General features: G+C 42.0%; 1 protein-coding gene across 1 annotated transcript in view; it reads left to right on the top strand.

The window, feature by feature from the left end:
- MAPK1 (mitogen-activated protein kinase 1) overlaps positions 1–21,232 on the top strand; it is a 110,124-nt gene that overhangs the window by 76,894 nt on the left and 11,998 nt on the right. The window contains exons 4-6 of the mRNA XM_028095516.2: positions 362–478; positions 7,755–7,869; positions 8,151–8,282. Coding sequence (XP_027951317.1) covers positions 362–478; positions 7,755–7,869; positions 8,151–8,282 — 364 coding nt within the window. The remainder of the gene's footprint in view (positions 1–361; positions 479–7,754; positions 7,870–8,150; positions 8,283–21,232) is intronic.

The raw sequence follows: 21,232 nt of genomic DNA, 5'->3' as shown, positions 1-21,232 counted from the left end.
CCCAAGAAATGACCCTGGGCAGTTTCTGATGACTTTATTTTTACCCAGAACAGTTTTTGTCAAGTTACCTAGGCAAGATTTCTGTGGGATAAGTAGATAATGAAAGATGAGGCTGCCTCTTAACAGGCTCCTCCAGCCTGTTCCTCGTCTCCAGCCTGTTGGATGGTCATCACGGCCTTCCAGGTGGTTGTAAGGATTATATAAGAATGAGTATATAGAATTCCCAGCGAAGCTTCTGCCACATAGTAATGGCAGCAACTGCTCATCATCATCATTATTGCTATTATCTTTTTTATTTTTAGGATGTTTTGAGATTAATTTTATTAGAGTCTCTAAGGTGTCCCATTTTTTTCTCTCTTAGATCTGTGACTTTGGCTTGGCCCGCGTTGCAGATCCGGACCATGATCACACAGGATTCCTGACAGAGTATGTAGCCACACGTTGGTACAGGGCTCCGGAAATTATGTTGAATTCCAAGGTAAGGATCAGAGGTTTGCATAAAAAAAACAAGAAGCAAAAGAACTTTGGATGTGTGTTGCAGTAAGCCTCCCTCTCAGTAAGCCTGTGTCTACTAGGTTGAGGCTTGACCTGTCCGGCCAGAACCAAGCTGTTGTCTTAATCTCCAGTTCAGCATCGACCTTCTGGGCCCTGGGATCTGGCCTCTCTACCTCTGCCAGAGTAGTGCTGATGTGTTGTAGAGCTGGGGGGGCGTGCCTGTCTTGTCGCTGTTAACAATACATTGTCTGTGTCCTAGTCCTTGGTCAACTTCCCTGAAGTCCTACCTATGGCAGCTCTTACACCTGCTGCTGCCACAGCTGAGTGCCCGCTGGGTAGGTTAGAGGTTATCTGATAGTGCATATTTTTTCTGAAGGTGGACCAGCGCTGTTATAAAGGTCAGATTTATCTGGTAGTGAAGAATGTCTCTTCAGCAAAATTACACCGTAGTTTGAAGAAAACGTAGGTGTGACAATAAAAAATAAAAAATAAAAAAACGTAGGTGTGGAAAGAATAGGAACTACTATGGATTCTTTCAAAATTATATGGTAGTCCTGCTTCCAAATGCACCTCTACATCTCAGAGTGGCTGTGGAGAGTACATACAGGTGGGAGGCAAACATTTCTAACAATATCTGTGTCTTGGTTGTAAGAAATGATTGAATAAATTTATAAAAGCAAGAAAAAGTGAAGTATGACATCTTTGTTAGGTTTATGAGCCAGGTGGCAATCATTGAGGACTGCTGTGGAGATTGAGATTCAGTATTTTTAATATATCATTTGCAAATAGTATTGAATGAAGTGCCAGATTTAAGAAAGTAAGTGGACCCAATATACTTCTATATCTAGTATCTCAAAATTAGGAGATTTTGAACTTAATTCCATCTCTTGGTTTGCAAACTACCCCCAGTACTAGGTGGGCAAAGAAAACCTGAAGAGGAAGACCACTCCAGATTGGTAGTGGCAGTCTTAATATGTAAGGGAACTTATTACAAGGCTTGTCTTGGGCAGTCACAAGGTAAGTCTTGGTACTCATCTGCCAAGCCTTAAAAGTTTATATAGAAGCCTTAACTGGGCTCAGTCACATATACTGCCCAGGTGGTCACAAAAACATCTATTCTTTCAAGGCTACATCCTTGAAAATGGCTCCTGCTGCGGGAACGCTGGGCAGAGCGCATATTCCACGGATAGAGGAGGGGGTGAGGAGCTTCCTATTGCCGGGGTCCAGCTCAAGGATCAGCTGGGAGTCATGGCGTTATGATGACCTTCTTCAACACCATCTGTTGTTAATGTAATGTTAAGATACCTGAAGAAAAGCAATAAAAGTAGGCATTGGGCCTTGTGTCTCAGATCTAGGAACCAGAAATCGACCCAAGAAGCTTTAAGGGAATTCGTGAGCCCATGGGCTTCACTCTCTTCCTCCATCCTTTATAAATAGAAGGGCTTGAGATAAACACTAAGTTGCTTTGTGAGGAAATGGAATTTGTTTAAAGCAGTTAGTTATTCTTGATATACATTTGTTCAGTTTAGTTATAAAAGAATTGCATTAAAATAAATTCCATTATAAAGAAGGATGTAGTATAACAGATGTTTCAAAGAAGAAAATGCCATGTTGATTCTCATAATTCTGTATTACACATAATCCCAAATAGTAGGTTCTTTCTTTGGACTGGCCATGTGACAGCCATTCCAAACCAGAAGCATTTGCGTGTGTGTGTGTGTGCGCACGCTGTGCCTGCCAGTTGTAAAGGAGAGCTGACAGTGTGCTTTTTATCCTGGTTCCTTGGTGGCCCTGCAGCCTCCATCCCGACTTGAGATGACTCCACTGTCTTCACCCTCTGGAGGGGAAATAACCAAACAGGATGGCCTCTGTGTTCTACAAGGTGCCCAGCACTTCCTGCTTGTAGAGTTAACTGTAATAACTGAGTGCGAATTCTTTTTATTTACAGCACCTCTAGCCTGAAAATGTTACTTGTAGGACCATATTCATTTTTTTCTTTTTATTAATTTAGAACATTTTCAAACCCCTAAAGAATTGAGAGTACAGTGAACGCCCTTACACCCTTTCCCTGGGTTTACCAGCTGTTAACACCTTACTACTCCTTCCCTGGCTATCTCTGCCTGCCTCTCTGCCTTCTTCTCTCTTCCCTTTGGTCAAACCTTCTGACACTTCACCAACATAAACTAAGACTTGACTTCTAGACCCTTTGGGCCGTACTAATACTCATTAAAGGCAGAGGGTGTTCTTTCCCCACAGCCCTAGTACCCTTAGCACACTGAGACAATCAGCATTAACTTCGTGACATCCCAGTCATCCCACCCAAAAGTATTTTACAGCTGTTTCTGTTTTATTTTCAGTCTGTGATCTAATTCATGTTTCATGCATTGTGCTCACTCTAGAATAGTCCTCCCGCCCTTCCTGTCTTCTTCATGACATTGAATACTTTGCAGAGTACAGATTGGTTCCTTATGATTAGATTTAGGTCACATTTTTCTGGCAAGAACCCCATGGATTCTTGGAACTCATGTATATGGAGCTCCTGTTTCCCAGCAGTCTTACCCTGCTGGTTTACCCCTTGATGACCCCTTGCCTCTATCATTATATTGGGGGTTGCAAAATGGTGATTTTCCAGTCGTATTCTTTCTACGTTAATTCACTGCCATTCTTATATGAAGAGCTTTCCATTTTTTTCTTTCTCTTCCTGTCTCCCACTTTTTTTTTTTTTTTTTAAAGATTTAGTCATTTTAGAGAAAGAGTGTGCACAAGAAGGGGGTTGGGCAGAGGGAGAGAGGAAGCCGACTCACCACTGAGTGAGTGGGGAGCCCAATGCAGGGCTTAATCTCATGACCCCGAGATCACAACCTGAGACAAAACCAGGAGTCCGACACTTAACCGACTGCACCACCCAGGCGCCCCTCCCACCTTTGTTTTTAAAAACATTATTAGGGACTCGTGAAATACGTGCTGTCCATTATCATGTTTTTATTTTTATACTCATGTTGTCCCCATTTTGGCTAGAGTGCTGTGTGTGTATTTGTAACATTTTCATAGACTTTTCAGCTTGCAAGAAAAGTATAAGGCAGTGGTTCTCAAATATTTGAGCCCCAACATTCCTTCACTCTCTTAAAAAGTATCAAAGAGGGGCACCTGGGTGGCTCAGTCGTTAAGCATCTGCCTTCAGCTCAGGTCATGGTCTCAGGGTCCTGGGATCGAGTCCCACATCGGTCTCCCTGCCTGGGGGGAAGCCTGTTTCTCCCTCTCCCACTACCCCCTGCTTGTGTTCCCTCTCTTGCTGTCTCTCTCTGTCAAATAAATAAATAAAATCTTAAAAAAAAAAAAAGTATCAAAGATTAGGGGTTCCTGGGTGGCTCAGTAGGTTAAGCGTCTGACTCTTGGTTTCAGCTCAGGTCATGATCCTGAGGGTCGTGGGATCAAGCCCCGTATCGGGCTCTGCACTCAGCGTGGAGTCTGCTTGGGACTCTGTCCCTCTGCCCCTCCTCCCTGCTCGCTCACACACGCTTTCTCTAAGATAAAAAAATATATCTTAAAAAAAAAAAAAAAGTATCGGGCGCCTGGGTGGCTCAGTCGTTAAGCGTCTGCCTTCAGCTCAGGTCATGATCTCAGGGTCCTGGGATCGAGCCCCACATCGGGCTCCCTGCTCGGCAGGAAGCCTGCTTCTCCCTCTCCCACTCCCCCTGCTTGTGTTCCCTCTCTCGCTGTCTCTCTCTCTGTCAAATAAATAAATAAAATCTTTTAAAAAAAAAAAGTATTAAAGACCCTAAGCAAGATTGTTTATGTGGGGTTATATCCATCAGTATTTACTATATGGAAATTAACACTGAAATTTTTACAAAGTTTTAATATCTAAATAATAGTAATAAAGGTACTGCTTGTTAACACAAGTATTTTTCATAAAAAAGTATGTTTACTTTCCACAACAAAAACATTTTAGTTAGAAGAGTGACATTGTTTTCATTTTTCAAATTTCATGGAGTCTAATAGACTGTTGCTGGACTCTTGCCCAGTTCTGCACTCCGTCTGTCCAGTAGGTTGTTTGGGTTTAAATCCGTGAAGAAGAGTCTTCACATAGATACGTAATTGGGAAAGGGAGTATGTTAGTAGTCTTTACAGCTACTTGTGACTTTTCCTTTTTAATATTACAGTGAAGCTCAACAAAATGAAAGGTTCATTGTGGAATCTGAAACCATGCCACTGAACTTTTTGTACAGTCTTATTAAAACCCACTGGTCTACCTCACATTCACTGATGCTTGGTTTTATAATATTTAGCATTTGGAAAATACTGGTTCACGGAGTTAAGCAGATCTTCCAGATATTGTTATATTTCCTGTACAGTATCGTCACATGTTGTGTAGCCTCTGGAAAAATCTCTTGTGCGCTTGTGAGAGAATGAATGAAAAGGAAAACACCTTAGTAGTACAAAAGTAGTGTCACCCCTCAGATCCTTAGAGGGAAGCCACGGGGCTCTGGACCACCTGGAAGAACTGCTGGCTAGAACTTCACCTCAGATTCAGACTCACCAGTTCTTTATCCTTTGTCTTGTTTGTTGTATCATTCTCTCTGTATACATGTGTAGATTTTTTTCCCTCTGAATCATGTGAGAGTAAATTGTAGTTGTGCCCCTTTACCCCTAAGCATTTCAGCATGTATTTCTTTAGAACAGTGTTTCTCATGTTCCTGAGGACATCTGGCAGTGTTTGGAGACATATTCGGTTGTCACAACGGGGAGAGGAATGCTACCTACTGGCATCAAGTAGTTACAGGTCGGGCGCCTGGGTGGCTCAGTTGGTTAAGCGACTGCCTTCGGCTCAGGTCATGATCCTGGAGTCCCGGGATCGAGTCCCACATCAGGCTCCCTGCTCAGCAGGGAGTCTGCTTCTCCCTTTGACCCTCTTCCCTCTCGTGCTTTCTATCTCTCATTCTCTCTCTCTCAAATAAATAAATAAAATCTTCAAAAAAAAAAGTAGTTACAGGTCAGAGATGATGTTAAACGTCCTACGGCACACGGGATGGCCCTCAGAGCAAAGGCTTATCCAGCCCAAAATGTCAGCAGTGCCAAGGTTGAGAAACCCTGCCATAGAAGAAGGATATTCCTAATGTGACCATGGTGTAGTAATCAAAAGTGAGAAATTAAAAAGAAAAAAAAAAGGTGGGAAATGTAACACTGATCCAATATCTAATGTATTATTTATATTTGGATTTTGGATATTGTCCCAGTAATCTTTTTTTTTTAAAGAATTTATTTATTAGAGAGAGAGAGAGAATGAGAGATAGAGAGCACGAGAGGGAAGAGGGTCAGAGGGAGAAGCAGACTCCCCGCTGAGCAGGGAGCCCGATGCGGGACTTGATCCCGGGACTCCAGGATCATGACCTGAGCCGAAGGCAGTCGCTTAACCAACTGAGCCACCCAGGCGCCCCCCAGTAATCTTTATAGCTTTTCTCCCCCTACTCCAGGCTCACACATTGTGTTGTTTCTATAGTCTCTTTCAATCTGAAATAATTCCTCGGCCTTTCTTGACCTTGATCCTTTGGAAGGGTACAGGTGGCGGTTTTGTAGAATGCACCTCAGTTTTGTGTCATGTATTCTGGGCATGAGTACCACAGAAACAATATTTTTTTCTCAGTGTATTGTATCAAGAGGCATAGATAGTTTATGTCCGCATTGGTGAAATTCATGTAGATATTTTGGTTAAATGGTGTCCTCCGGTTCTCCACCATGTAATGGTGATAATTATGGTAATAATTATTAGGTGAGTAGGAATTTGTGGGAAAATACCTTAAGATTGTGTAAGTTATCTTCATCATACTTTCAATCACTACTTTTTACCATCCATTGATTTTGTAGCTCTGTCGTTCCTTCTTTGTTTTAGTTCTCTCCATTTATTAATTCATGGTTATCTTATTCAGTGGCTTCAGTTCCATAGCTAACATTCTGTATTTGATGTTCAAATTGTCCCAGGTTTTCTAATGGGAGCCACTGTGACATGTCCCCACTTATGTTGAGCACTTCCTTACTTTGTGGCACTAGACACTCTAGGCTTACCTCGTAATATGTTCCCTGTCCCAGACTTGGAGCAGCCATTTCTCCAGGGAGCCCTGGTTCCTTTTAGTTATTTTGTGTGATTGATTGATTGATTGATTGATTTTGAGATTTTATTTATTTGACAGAGAGAGACACAGCGAGAGAGGGAACACAAGCAGGGGGAGTAGGAGAAGGAGAAGCAGGCCTCCTGCGGAGCAGGCAGCCCGACACGGGGCTCAATCCCAGGACCCTGGGATCATGACCTGAGCCAAAGGCAGACGCTTAACGACTGAGCCACCCAGGCGCCCCTGTGTGTGTGTTTTAAATGTTCCTCTTTATTTAGTTTTGGCTCAAAGCAAAAGCTATTCTGGATTACAAAAATTTGGGGAATAATTATCTTGAAATTCAACTCCAGTTTATCATAGCTGCAGATCTGTTCATTCTGTGTTGATTTTTCACTATGTTTCTCTAAACTTTAATATTTGGCTGAAGTTTTTTTCTCTGTTCATTTATCACTATACCTAACATTTTCCATAAAATTCAACTTATACTCCTTGGAGAGCTATCTTTTTTTACACTATTGTATGATTTAGATAATTATTCCAAGTCTTTTCACAGAATTCCTTTAAAAGAAAAAGTATATCTGAAAATTGAATAGAAAAAGAAGACAAGAAATACAGATTGGTAAAATATGATGGAACCAGCACACACTACCCCCCTCCTCCCCCCCGCTAGAGATCATGGGTTTTCAGCCTGACTTTTTTGCAAATGATTTGCAAAATGCATAAAGATATTATGGAAGTATAGCAGTGCCTCTTTTTTTGAGTTGGTTTCTAGGTTTTCAGAATGAATAAATAGGCCACAGATGTCCTAAAGCAAGGGCTGTTAATGTTTTTTCCTTTTTCCAGCTTCAGTTTATAAGGATGCTTTCTTTCAAATCATTTGAGAAAAGGAATGAAGTATACTTTGGAAATTCTCATTTATTAATAAGCTAATCAACTTTGAAGAGAGAAATAAAATCACGTAATCTTGGTTGTCCAACAACTTATAAGAAAGCCAAATTATTATGTGTATCTGCACACTCTCTTATTTCTGAATTATAGAGCCAAAGGAGAAGGTAAAATTCCTGTCAGCCACGTACCTGTCCTGTAGGAGGATCTCACTGTTTCCGGTAACATTACATACCATTCTCCATCTTTTCTCCCTTCCCACTACAGGGCTATACCAAGTCCATTGATATTTGGTCTGTAGGCTGCATTCTGGCAGAGATGCTGTCCAACAGGCCCATCTTCCCGGGGAAGCATTATCTCGACCAGCTGAACCACATTCTGGGTAAGGTTACCGAACATTTTAGGGCTAGATTTACTCAGTTCACCTGCCACAGTTTACATAAGAGTCACTTTATGAAACTAGAATAGTTCTGACAGCTCCGTAACTTAAGAGTTTGTAATCTTGCTTGATTCCAAATATTAAGGATCCTTCTAAAAACTTTTAAGAAAGGTAAGCATGGGGAGATGGTGAGAAAACAATTATTAGGGCCCATTGTGCCCCGCAGCCAAAAGGTCAGTCTACTTGGGTGTGGATAATTAACAGCTAATTATTTTATCTTGTAGGTATTCTTGGATCCCCATCACAGGAAGACCTGAACTGTATAATAAATTTAAAAGCTAGAAACTACTTGCTTTCTCTTCCACACAAAAATAAGGTGCCATGGAACAGGCTGTTCCCAAATGCTGACTCCAAAGGTAAATATTTTTTTGTTGATTATTTTTCTTAGACTTAGCTTTTTGTTTGTTTGTTATATTGGTTAAATCATTAGGTCCCTAGCCTGAAAAGTTAGTCTGTGGCTATTGGGTAATACCTTATTTAGTACTCACTCTGTTGCTTTCTTCCCTTTTATTTGTGAGCAGGGGCAGTAGGGTACGGGAATCTGGGAATGACTGTGTAGTTTTCCACCTTTGCTTTTTATTTTTAATTTATTTTTATTTTTATTTTATTTTAAGATTTTATTTATTCATTTGAGACACAGAGGGAGAGAGAGAGAGAGCGCATGAGCAGGGAGAGAGGCAGAGGGAGAAGCAGGCTCCCCGCCGAGCCAGGAGCCCAATGTGGGGCTCGATCCCAGGACCCCGGGGTCATGACCCAAGCCGAAGGCAGACTCCTAACCATCTGAGCCACCCAGGTGCCCCAAATTTATTTTTATTTTATTCTTTTTTTTTTTTTAAGACTTTTATTTATTGGGGCACCTGGGTGGCTCAGTCGTTAAGCATCTGCCTTCGGCTCAGGTCATGATCCCAGGGTCCTGGGATCAAGCCTCTCATTGGGCTCCCTGCTCAGCGGGAAGCCCGTTTCTCCCTCTCCCTGACTTGGGTTCCCTCTCTCGTTGTGTCTCTTTCTGTCAAATAAATAAATAAAATCTTTAAAAAAAAAAGACTGTATTTGAGAGAGAGAGAAAGAGAGAGAGGGTGCATGAGCGTGGGGAGGGGGGCAAGCACAAGGAGAGGGACAAGCAGACTCCATATGAGCATGGAGCCTGACACGGGGCTCGATCCCACAATTCTGAGATTGTGACCTGAGCCAAAATCAAAAGTCGGACACTTAATCAACTGAGCCACCCAGGCGTCCCTTATTTTATTCTTTTTAAAGTATGCTCTACACCCAACATGGGGCACAAACTTACCGTCTCAAGATCAAGGGTCACGTACTCTACCCATTGAGCCAGGCAGGTGCCCCTCTTTGCTCCTTTCAAAAAAGTTTTTTTTTTTAATGTTTTATTTATTTATTCATGGGAGTCAGAGAGAGAGAGAGAGAGGCAGAGGCAGAGGGAGAAGCAGGCTCCCCGCCTAGCAGGGAGCCCGATGCGGGACTCAATCCCAGGACCCTGGGATCATGACCTGAGCTGAAGACAGATGCTTAACCATCTGAGCCACCCAGGCACCCTTTTTTTTTTTTTTTAAATTGTAGTTGACATACAATAAAAAATTAGTTTCAGGTATACAGCATAGTGATTCCATAATTATATACATTACCTTTTTTTTAAAGATTTATTTATTTGAGAGAGCCAGAATGAGAGAGAGAGAGTACATGAGAGGGGGGAGGGTCAGAGGGAGAAGCAGACTCCCTGCTGAGCAGGAAGCCCGATGTGGGACTCGATCCCGGGACTCCAGGATCATGACCTGAGCCGAAGGCAGTCACCCAACCAACTGAGCCACCCAGGTGCCCAATTATATGCATTATTAAATGCTCACCATGATAAGTGCATTACAATATTATTATTATTTTTTAAAGATTTTATTTATTTGACAGAGAGACAGCGAGAGAGGGAACACAAGCAGGGGGAGTGGGACAGGGAGAAGCAGGCTTCCCGCAGAGCAGGGAGCCCGAGGCGGGGCTCGATCCCAGGACCCTGGGACCATGACCTGAGCCGAAGGCAGACGCTTAACCAACTGAGCCATCCAGGCGCCCCTGCATTACAATATTATTGACTATATTCCCTATGCTGTGCTTTTTGTCCCTGTGACTTACTTATTTTTAGAATGGGAAGTTTGTACCTCTTAATCCTCTTCACCCATTTTGCCCACCCCTCAGGCCCCCTCCTCGTTGCTACTTTTTAACTTGCATTAAGTTCACATTTTTAGGATTCAGAAAATTTGGGAGCCTACAAAACAAATTATACTTTTTTCATCTTGTCATTGAATAATTTTTCAAGTCATGTTTTTTCAAAGACGAACTTAGAGTAAAATTCACCCTTTTTAGTTCTGTGGGTCTTTGACTTTTAACAAATATATGTAGTTACATAACTGCCACCAAAATCAATATATGGAGTATTTTCATCACCCCCAAAAGTTGACTTGTGCCCCTTTGTACTCATTTCTCTTCCTTAGTCCCTGGCAGTCCCGGATTTCATTTCTCTCTGTTATAGTTTTGCCTTTTCCAGAATGTCATAGAGGTGTAATTATGTAGTATGTGGCCTCTTATGTCTGGATTCTTCCACTCAGCATCATGCATTTGAGAGTTACCAATATTCTTTCCTCCCTTCCCTTCCCTCCCTTCCCCTCCCCTTCCCTTCCCCCCCAATCCCTTCCCTTCCCTTCCCCTCCCCTCGAGAGAGCACACACGTGAGCATGCAGGTAGGGCAGGGAGGGGCAGAGGGAGAGAGAGAATCTTAAGCAGGCTCCATGAGCCTGATGTGGGGCTCCATCTCACAACCCTGAGATCATGACCTGACCCGAAATCAAGAGTCCGACTCTTAACTGACTGAGCCACCCAGGCGCCCTGAAAGTTATCAGTATTATTGCTTGTATCAGTCTCTTCAACAAATGATGCAGGAACAATTAGACATCTATATCCCCCACCCAAATAAAAACCTAAAAATGGAACATAGGCCTAAATATAAGGCCTAAAACTATTAAGCTTTGAGAAGAAAACAGAACAAAATCTTCATGACCCTAGGTTATACAAAGATTTCTTAGATAAATTACCAAGAGCCCTCATCCATAAGAGAAAAAGGTGATGGATTTCATTTTACTCTTTTATATTTTAGGTTCACTTTGTTTAATAATTATGTTATCCATTAGGCCTATTTAGCATGTATCTGTTAAATATATTAGGTGGTTGGTTTTTCTGTTTTTTAATAGGTGGCTGTTTTTAAAGACTTCATACTATTACAGAATTGTGGTGGGCAGAGTAATGACCCCATCCCCAAAGATGTCCGCATCCTGACCGCGAGGATCTGTGAATATGTTAGGTGACATGGCAAAGAGGAATTAAGGTTGCAGATGGAATTAAGGTTGCTTATCACCTGATCTTAAGAAGGAGGAGATTGTCGTGGATTATCTCAGTGGGCCCAGTATAATCACAAGGGTCCTTGAAAGTGGAAGAAGAAATCAGAGTGGGAAACGAGAGAGAGAGCAGCTTGCCAGCACCTCAGTGCTTGTTCTTCCACAGCTTTCTTTATCTTCATACATATCCCTATTTTTACCTAAAATTTCCTTTCTATAAATAATTATTATATAAGCTAACATTTTTGGTAAAAATTCAAAAGTTTTAGGAATATTCAACTAAAAATGTGAAATTCTTTTATAATTATTCCCTAAAGGTCACTGTTAATAGAATTGTATCTGAGTGTCTTTCCATGTTAATACATAGATCTGGCTTTTCTTTAATGATTTTAAAACATTTCATCCAGGGGTGCCTGGCTGGCTCAGTCGGTAGAGCATGCGACTCTTAACCTCAGGGCAGTGAGTTCAAGCCCCAAGTTAGGCATGGAGCCTACTTAAAAACAACATGTCATCCAGTCTTCTTTTGGAAATTCAGCTTTTTCTAACTTTTGCTCTTATGTCTGTATATGTTTACTTTAATAACTGTCAGCTTCGATGTTGAATTTATTTTATGTACTGATCTGAGTCAAGGTTCAGAAACACTTGGTTGTTTAAAATTAAATTCATTTTTGATGTTGGGGGAACTATCTTTTAAAATCTCTGATATAGGGGCGTCTGGGTGTCTCAGTCGTTAAGCGTCTGCCTTCGGCTCAGGTCATGGTGCCAGGGTCCTGGGATCAAGCCCCACGTCGGGCTGCCTGCTCAGCGGGAAGCATGCCTCTCCCTCTCCCACTCCCCCTGCTTGTGTTCCTGCTCTTGCTCTCTCTCTCTCTGTCAAATAAATAAATAAAATCTTTAAAAAAAAAATCTCTGTTATAAAGGTATAGTGTGTTATCATGGGAGACAGTTTGAAGTATAGAAAGAATAGGTAAAAGAAACTTAATTACCCAAATCGCAAAGTCATCTTTAACATGATTAATATATAACGGCATGATCTTTAAAACTGTATTAAATTATCAGTTCTTTTGGAATTCACTTTCAAGTATGAGTAAATGATTTAAATTGATTTTCTTCCAAATAGTTATTCAACTAGCCCAGTACCATCTGTTGAATAATAATCATTTCTTCCCCCTCACTGAAGTAATTTTGGAGAGAATCCTAAACTAGACTCCTTTGAAGAAAAATCTACAATACTACTGTTCAAAGGACTCAGCAATAAGAAATTTCTACCAAATATGTGAAAAATATTCAATCTCAGGCTTTTTTTTTTAAAGTAAGCTGTTATGCCATTATTATATAAGTAATCTTTAACATTTGCTATTCCAAGGTTTGCACAGCTTTTACGTATTTAGTTATAATTCTGTAATTACATAGTGCATTATAATTGTAAGATTTTAAAAAATTATACCTTCGTTTACATTGCATAGGTTACTGATTAGATTGGTTTGTATTCTGTATTGTCCCAAGCATGTCACCTAAATCTTATTTCCTAAGTTGCCTTTTTAATACATAACAAAACTGCATAATTAAGACTTTATAATAAAAAGACCTCCAGGCTTCCTTCCTGTTTGTTTCCTCACTCTTTTTTATTGTTAGCTGTGATTTGTATCAAATTATTTGAGACTTTTATTTAGCTTATTGTCCTTAGGTTAAAGCTGTGAACTTTGAGATTGGTTCATTTAGATAATTAACATTACTAAAATCCAGAAAGTTAATTTTGAAATGTAGGCCTTCGATGAAAATAATGAAGCAGGGAGGGGTTATAACTAGAATAAAAAAAGTGGAAAAATGGGAGTTGGTAGTGCTGGAGTGAGCAGTATAGCATCATGTGTTAGAAGCACAGTTTCTAACAGAAACAGTTTCCATTCATAGCCAGCCACTTACTAGCTGTGTGAACTTTAAACAAACTATTTAACCTCTCTGGGCCTCAGTTTTCCTATCTATCTATCTATTTATTTATTTAATTTAATATTTTTTAAGATTTCTGTCTTTATATTAGAGAGAGAGAGAGAGTGCGTGCCGGGAGAGGGGCAGAGTGAGAGGGAGAGAATCTCAAGCTGAGATTCAAGCTGAGAATCTCTGACCTGAGCTCAGAGTCTGAGGCAGGGCTCAATCCCAGGACCCTGAGATCCATGACCTGAGCTGAAATCAAGAGTCAGAGGCTTAACCAACTGAGCCACCCCTCCTATTTTACAAAATAGAGTTAGTAATAGTACATGCATCACAGGGTCATATGAAAGTTCAGACCACTGGAATTTGTAGGTCTAGATTCTGTATCTTAAGACTGATTTTTTTTTCATTTATATATCTTGGCAATCTTTCTGTAACCCTAGTTATATGAATGCTACGTATTACTCCCTTGTGTGGATGACTCATAGTGTCTTTAACCAGTCTCATATTGGACATTGAAGTTCACTTCAGTTATCTGTTGCTGTGTAACTACTCCACGGTCTGGGGCCTTAAAATGACCACCGTGTATTTGTTCATAAGTCCACTGGCCTCGGTGCATCTAAGTGGGTCTGCTCAGCTTGCCTCAAGTTGCATGGTCTGAGGTGGCCTCACCACATCTTACAGTTGCTTCTCCTTTGTGCCATTGCCTGTCGTCTTACGGTAGACCCAACTGGGTTGCTTCTAATGGCAGAAATATTCCAAAAGAGAAAGAGCAGAAACTGCAAGGTCTCAGAATAGCAGTACACTTCTGCCACAATCTGTTGGTCAAATCAAATAACAAGGTCAGCCCAGATTGAAGTGGTGGAGAAATAAATCCACCCATTGATGGGAGGAGCTGCAAAGAATTTGTGGCCATATTTAATCTGCCACCAGGTTGTTTCTAGTTTTTTACTATAACGTGCATAAATTCATTTATTTAATAAATAGATCTGAGTGTTCTGTGCCATCAGGGTTCCAAGGCCTGGACTTAGAACAGCAATAAAACTGATTACCTGCCTGCAGGGAGCTAATAGTCTGGATTTTACAAAAATGACATAAATAGAGGGGCACCTGGGTGGCTCAGATGGTTAAGCATCTGCCTTCGGCTCAGGTCATGATCCCAGGGTCCTGGGATTGAGCCCCACATCAGGCTCCTGGCTCAGCAAGGAGCCTGCTTTTCTCTCTCCCCCTGCTCATGCGCGCGCTCTCTCTCTCTCTCTGTGTGTCTCAAATGAATAAATTAAAAAAAAAATCTTTAATAAAAAATGACAAATAGATGAATGGGAGACTTCAGGGAACTCACAACACTAAAACTTTCAAGCTGAAACACTGGCACTTTTAAGTCTGGTTAATGATAGTTTACAAAAAAGGAAATGTAGATATCTCAAATATTAGGAAAAGGTACTCTTTTTTTTTTTTTTTTAAGATTTTATTTATTTATTTGTCAGAGAGAAAGAACGCGCAAGCAGGGGGAGGGCAGGCAGAGGGAGAAGCAGGCTCCCCACCAAGGAAGGAGCCTGATGCGGGACTTGATCCCAGGACCCTGGGATAATGACCTGAGCTGAAGGCAGACACTTTAACTGACTGAGCCACCCAGGCGTCCTGGTACTCATTTTTATTATATGAGGTATGAACATTGAAAGATCAGTAATTCCTTTTTTTTTTTACCCAGTAGAAAGCATCAAAAGTTCGATGACCCACCATATGGTCAAGGCTGTGGGGAAAACGGATGTTTTCAGAGACAGCTGATAGCATGTAAATTGGTTGAGTCTCTCTGGAGGGCAGTTTGGCATTTTGTCACATCTTTTGTTCCAGCAATTTTGGGTATTGAACTTTTGGATCTGCCAACCAAATGGGGGAGAAGTGGCATTTTAATTTGTTTTTCTTTTCTTTAAGATTTTATTTATTCGTTCGAAACACAGAGATACAGAGAGAGAGCACGAGCAGGGGGAGAGGCAGAGGAAGAAGCAGGCTCCCCGCTGAGCCAGGAGCCAGACGTGGGGCTTGATCCCAGGATCCTGGGATCATGACCCGAGCCAAAGGCAGACGCTTAACCATCTGAGCCACCCAGGCGACCCTTAATTTGTTTTTCTTTAATTAGACTGAGATGGCACACCTGGCATGCAACTCTTGATCTCAGGGTCATGAGTTCAAGTCCCATGTTGGGCTTGCTTTAAAAAAAAAAAAAAAGCCCGAGATTGAATATTTTTCACATATTTGGTAGAAATTTCTTATTGCTGAGTCCTTTGAACAGTAGTATTGTAGATTTTTCTTCAAAGGAGTCTAGTTTAGGAATCTCTCCAAAATTACTTCAGTGAGGGGGAAGAAATGATTATTATTCAACAGATGGTACTGGGCTAGTTGAATAACTATTTGGAAGAAAATCAATTTAAATCATTTACTCATACTTGAAAGTGAATTCCAAAAGAACTGATAATTTAATACAGTTTTAAAAATCATGCCGTTAAAAGCCAGTGATACTTAGCATATTCAGTATTTTTCTGATCTCTGAATGGAGAAAGACTTTCTTCCTAGGCTGTGAAAACATACAAACCAAGAAAGCAAACATAAGAGAAAAATGGTAGATTTGATCACATAAAAGTTTAAAACTTAAAGTGGATTAGATAGGTCAGGTGTGAGCAATAGGTATACAATGTTCAAATTGAAAAACATTTGCAGGATCCCTGTCCTAAAACTATTAATGTTAAGGCAGCTCAGCACCATGTATTTGGGCCCTGTGCTCTAGAATTGGCCTCCTGAATTCAGATGGACCCCACCACCTCACATCTTTGACTTTGGACAAGTTATTTAACTTTTCCGTTTCACAATCTCCTCATCTCAAAATTGGAACAAATTGCATTTCCCACCTCATAGGGTAATTTTGGGAGAGTTACATGAATTATTAGTTTATTGATGTTAAGAGTCATCATTAATATTAGTCGTGCCTGAAGAACAGAGAGAAATCTAAGACCTCAGTGGATAAATACATGAGCAAAGGACAAGAACACAATTTACATGAAGAAAATAGTGAGATGAGGAAAAGTAGGAGGAACATTTTAAAGAATGGCAGTTGAAACTTTAGTTTGGGCATATTAAATTTAAGGACACCTTAAGGCTAAATGTTAATTGAATGGTTGAAGAAACTATGATGCCTCTGCTTAAAGGAATATCATAAAGTCACTAGAAGTGATTTACAAAGTTTTTATAGCATGGGAAAATATTAATGAGCAATATTTACCAGGGAAATAATACAGCATTTTTTATATAAGGTATGATTTCAGCCATGTAAAAGAACATGCAGAGAAAAATTCTACAAAATTTGTCAGAAGATTAGCAGTGATTACATTGAGCAATGGGGCTGTGGGTGCTGGGGCTGAGAGATGGGATCTTGGATGAGTCATTCACGGACTAGAGGGTCAGCTGTTTGAGGCTTTCTTGGTTCCACCTCACAAGAACCTACTGCCAATGGCTTAGGCCTGAAGAACGACTGTACTGGCTCTCATAACTTGACAGGTCCAGTGATGTTTGGATTCCAGAGCATAGCCACTTTGACCAGAATCTGGACCTCTCTGTTGTTCAGTGTTGCCTTCCTCTCTGATGTCTTTATTGTTAGTTAGCTCTTTTCTTTTTTTTTTAAAGATTTATTTTATTTTATTTATTTGAGAGAGAGAATGAGAGATAGCACGAGAGGGAAGAGGGTCAGAGGGAGAAGCAGACTCCCTGCTGAGCAGGGAGCCCGATGTGGGACTCGATCCCGGGACTCCAGGATCATGACCTGAGCCGAAGGCAGTCGCTTAACCAACTGAGCCACCCAGGTGCCCAGTTAGCTCTTTTCTTGTGGTGACAAGATGGCCACCGGCTGCTCCAGGTCACTCTGACCTGTTTCCTGATAGTTTCAACCCCTGTGGGACTCACTGCTTCTTTGTATTCATCCCTGACCAGTCTTTGTGGCCAAATAAATCTTAAAAAAAAAAAAAAAAAAAAGAGTTGAAGCACTCAGTGTGAATGGGAAGTTTGAAATGGAAATTGCTTCTGTTTATTTTTTAAAGTAAAAGTGCAATTTGTGTAAGAAGTCTGTCTCCATTTTTCAGATAACCTGTTTGAAAGGCTTTCCAGACTCTAGTTGTGCGCGTAAATACATATATATTATGACCCCTGTGAATGAGGTCATAAGCTATATACTCTTTTATTGCCTGCAGAGAGTTGTATTTATCAACCTGAAACTTGGGTCAGCGCTCTAGGCTAAAGATAGATTTAGGAATTTTTTTCACAGATGGCATTTGGAATCATAGGGGAGGTTGAGAGGCTAAGAAGGACATGTGTCAGAGCTAGAGAATATGAGCCTTCAGTGGCCAATGGAATAGGAGTAGGAACTCTTGAAAACCAGAAAGAATGATGGACAAAGAAAATAACCAGTGCATATTTCACAGAAGCAGTAGATGACATCATGAGAAAGTGGACATGCTCAGCAGTCTCTGTGGAACAGAGGCTTCCAATTAAGGGATCATTGGTGACTACATAAGAGTATTTGAGGGGCCCCTGCATGGCTCAGTTGGTTGAGCATACAACTCTTGGTTTCGGCTCAGGTCATGATCTAAGGGTCGTGAGCCCACACCGGGCTCCGCGCTTAGCTGGGAATCTGAGATTCTCTTTCCCGCTCCCTCTCCCTCCACCCCTCCCCTGCTCATGCATGCTTGTGCATGTGCTCGTGTGCTCTCTCTCTCTCAAATAAATAAATCTTTATAAAAAAAAAAAGAGTTGAAGCACTCAGTGTGAATGGAAAGTACAGACAGAAACAACTGGTCCAGATGAGGGGGAGCTGGCTACCCATTGTGGAGGTTTGGCTTCAAACAGGGAGAGAGTCTCCTCTTTCTACAGTAAGGATATGTATGAATCTGGTGGAAGGACATCCAGGAGGGTTGCTCCTGGGGACCTCTGTTTCCTCGGTAGCACCCTCAGTAATACCTGCACAGAGTAATGAGGTTCACATGGCAGGAAGGGTCTGACTCAAGCTGTGTGAGTTGAGAAGGATCTTAGAATAGAAAAGTAGCTGAGCAGAGATTTCCCAGAACATTGGGGGGGCCATGATAAGATTAAAAACCTTGAGTTTGTGTGGTAACATGGTTCTCAATAGTGTGCTCCTTAGATCTCTGAGGTACCCCAAGTCCTTTCAGGTGTCCGTAGGGTTAAAACTATTTTCATAGTAACACCAAGGTGTTCTCACACTTTCTCTGTGCTGCCATCTACACGTTGGTGCAGAAGCAGTGGTGAGCAAGACTGCTGACACCTCGACCCAGGACAAGGCAGTGGCTGTGCCATGCCCTCACAGCTAAAAACCAGTGCCAGCTGCACGTAAGCATGTCCCTGACAGAGCAGTAAAAAGTATTTGCTTTATTAAATCCCACCCTTACATGTCTTGTGCACGTTGTGTGTAACAAAATGAGAACACAGACACATAAAGCATGTCTGCCACATACTGAATGCAGTGGTTTTTCTCAGAGAAAAGTGCTTGTACAGTTTGAACTGTGGCTGAATTAACTGCTTTTTAAGATCAATCATCAAGGGGCGCCTGGGTGGCTCAGATGGTTAAGTGTCTGCCTTCGGCTCAGGTCCTGATCCCAGGGTCCTGGGATCAAGCCCCACATTGGGCTCCTGGCTCAGCGGGGAGCCTGCTTCTCCCTCTCCCTCTGCCCCTCCCCCTGCCTCTCCCCCTGCTCATGCTCTCTATCTCTGTGTCTCAAATGAATGAATAAAATCTTAAAAAAAAAATCCTCAATAGGTTTTAAGAGCAGGGTTCTAAGACTGGGAAGTTTGAGAAGCACTGTTGCAGTGGCACAGTTTGAACAGCTAGGTCTTTTTCTCTGGCCCTACTCAGAAATTCAGGCCAAGGATGGGAGTGACAGGTTGCAGCCTTGATCTCGGATGAGAGTTGTGCTGGATAGGTAGGATGGACCTGCAGTGGTGCTGTAGAGAGCCGATCATACGACTCACCCAGGTCTGGTCTGAGATGGGAAAGGAAAAAGGCTGATGTACCAGAAGGGAGGGTCATATTGCCGTGTACCCACTGAAGTTAAAGAGAAGGTGTGGCATTCTAGGAGGCTACCAAGGAGAGTCAGGGATCATGGTCAGATGTAATCCCAGCCTCAAAAAGACTTCCAGTTTTTAGGGGAAATAAAACCTGTATCAGAGGAAGCATATGCACGGACAGAGTGATTCATGCCATGTGAGCAGTGCCATTGGATTGCTGTGTGGTGTGGGAGGAGGGAGGCCGGGCACTCTGACTGTGGGATCAGCACCTGCCAGCGGCTTCCCGTTTCTGTCCTTCTCCCCCTCTGTAGCTGTGAGTAATGCAGAAGTAGTGCTAGCAATAAAAGGGAGCTGGAGATCCAGTTATTTTTCAAGTGGCAAAATAAGCTATCTTCCTTTGTGATTTTTGCCTGTAGGTTTAAGGGCCTAGAATTTAACTTGAAGGAACTAAAAGGTCTATTTTAGAGTTGCTTAAGCTGCCAAATACCAGCTGCCTTGAAGTGTTTCCCTACTTAGTACCAACAAGATTTGGAGGGGAAAAGTATCCCCCAGTGGCTGAGAACTAATGCTGTTAGAATCTGACTGTGGCCAGACCCTTCTGGATTTTTCCTGACAGTGTGTAATTGGGCAAAAGGCCAAATGACTTCTAATCTCTCAAGAAAGTTCTTGGGGAAGCGCACCTGGGTGGCTCAGTTGGTTAAGAGTCCAACTCTTGGTTTTGGCTCAGTCATGATCTCAGGGTCATAAGATTGAGTCCCACATCAGTCTCTGCGCTCAGTGTGGAGTCTGCTTGGGATTCTCTCCTGCCCCTGCACACACACACTCAAACTCTCTCAAATTAATAAATAAATGAAATCTTAAAAAAAAAAAGTTCTTGGGGAATGTCTATGATGAGTTCTATTGTGGTGAGAGGGATGGTGCGGGGAGAGCAATCAGTGGTTGGGAACAGTAGATAGGTTTATTATCTGGGTTACAGATAGTAGGACTGTAATGCCCAGCAAGTGGTTATTTCGTATGTTCACACATCTGCCAGGGGTTCTGTGGGACTTGCATTGGGGCCAGAGGTGCCTGAGTTATTGACCATTGTGCTACACTATCCTGACTCTTGAGAGAGCTGTCTCTGAAAGCCTGTTTGTGGGCCCCTGAAACCCCGCATCATGGCTGCAAGGATGAATACCTCTCTTGTCCAGACAGTGCTTTAGTCAACACTGTAGATTCCTAAAGCCTCCTCTGCTCCAAAAAGTTTTCTAGCCCATAAAGCAAAATGTCACTGTTCCCCAATTTCCTATAGTACACTCGTGTGTATTGAAAAGATAGAGGCAAAAATGGAAAATGTAGGGCACCTGGGTGGCTCAGTTGGTTAAGCGACTGCCTTCGGCTCAGGTCATGATCCTGGAGTCCCTGGATTGAGTCCCGAATCAGGCCCCCTGCTCAGCAGGGAGTCTGCTTCTCCCTCTGACCCTCCCCCCCATGTGCTTTCTCTCTCTCTCATTCTCTCTCTCAAATAAATAAAATCTTTAAAAAAAAATAGAAAATGTACTATTTGTAGAAGTGCACTATGTAAAAAACTTTTTTACAGTTTGTTTTGTGGACATGAGAAAAGTTCTGTTGTTGGGTGGAATTTCTCATGTGTCCGGCATGTGGTTTACCATATTTATCATCTCCCAGTTGTCTTGAAGATTAAGGGTGGGTGACATGCAACAAGGGAAGTCACAGTAGGAGCCAGAGCTGAGTATGTACACACAGGCACGCACACACACATCCTCTCATGCCTGTGCTTTCAGTCACCTGAGGCAGTAAGGTGCTGCCTCCGCGTGCTCTCCGAGGTTGACTTCCTGGCACACGAGCAGTCAGGCACTTCAGATTCAGACTGTGTACTGGCTTGCTGCTCTCCAGAGTTGAACACAGTTTTTAGGAAG

Source organism: Eumetopias jubatus, unplaced genomic scaffold, assembly GCF_037043125.1.
Source record: "Eumetopias jubatus isolate StellerSeaLion01/CBP00866 unplaced genomic scaffold, mEumJub1_p1.0 scaffold_16, whole genome shotgun sequence".
NCBI lineage: Eukaryota > Metazoa > Chordata > Mammalia > Carnivora > Otariidae > Eumetopias > Eumetopias jubatus.
This window is presented reverse-complemented; position numbering and strand designations above follow the sequence as displayed.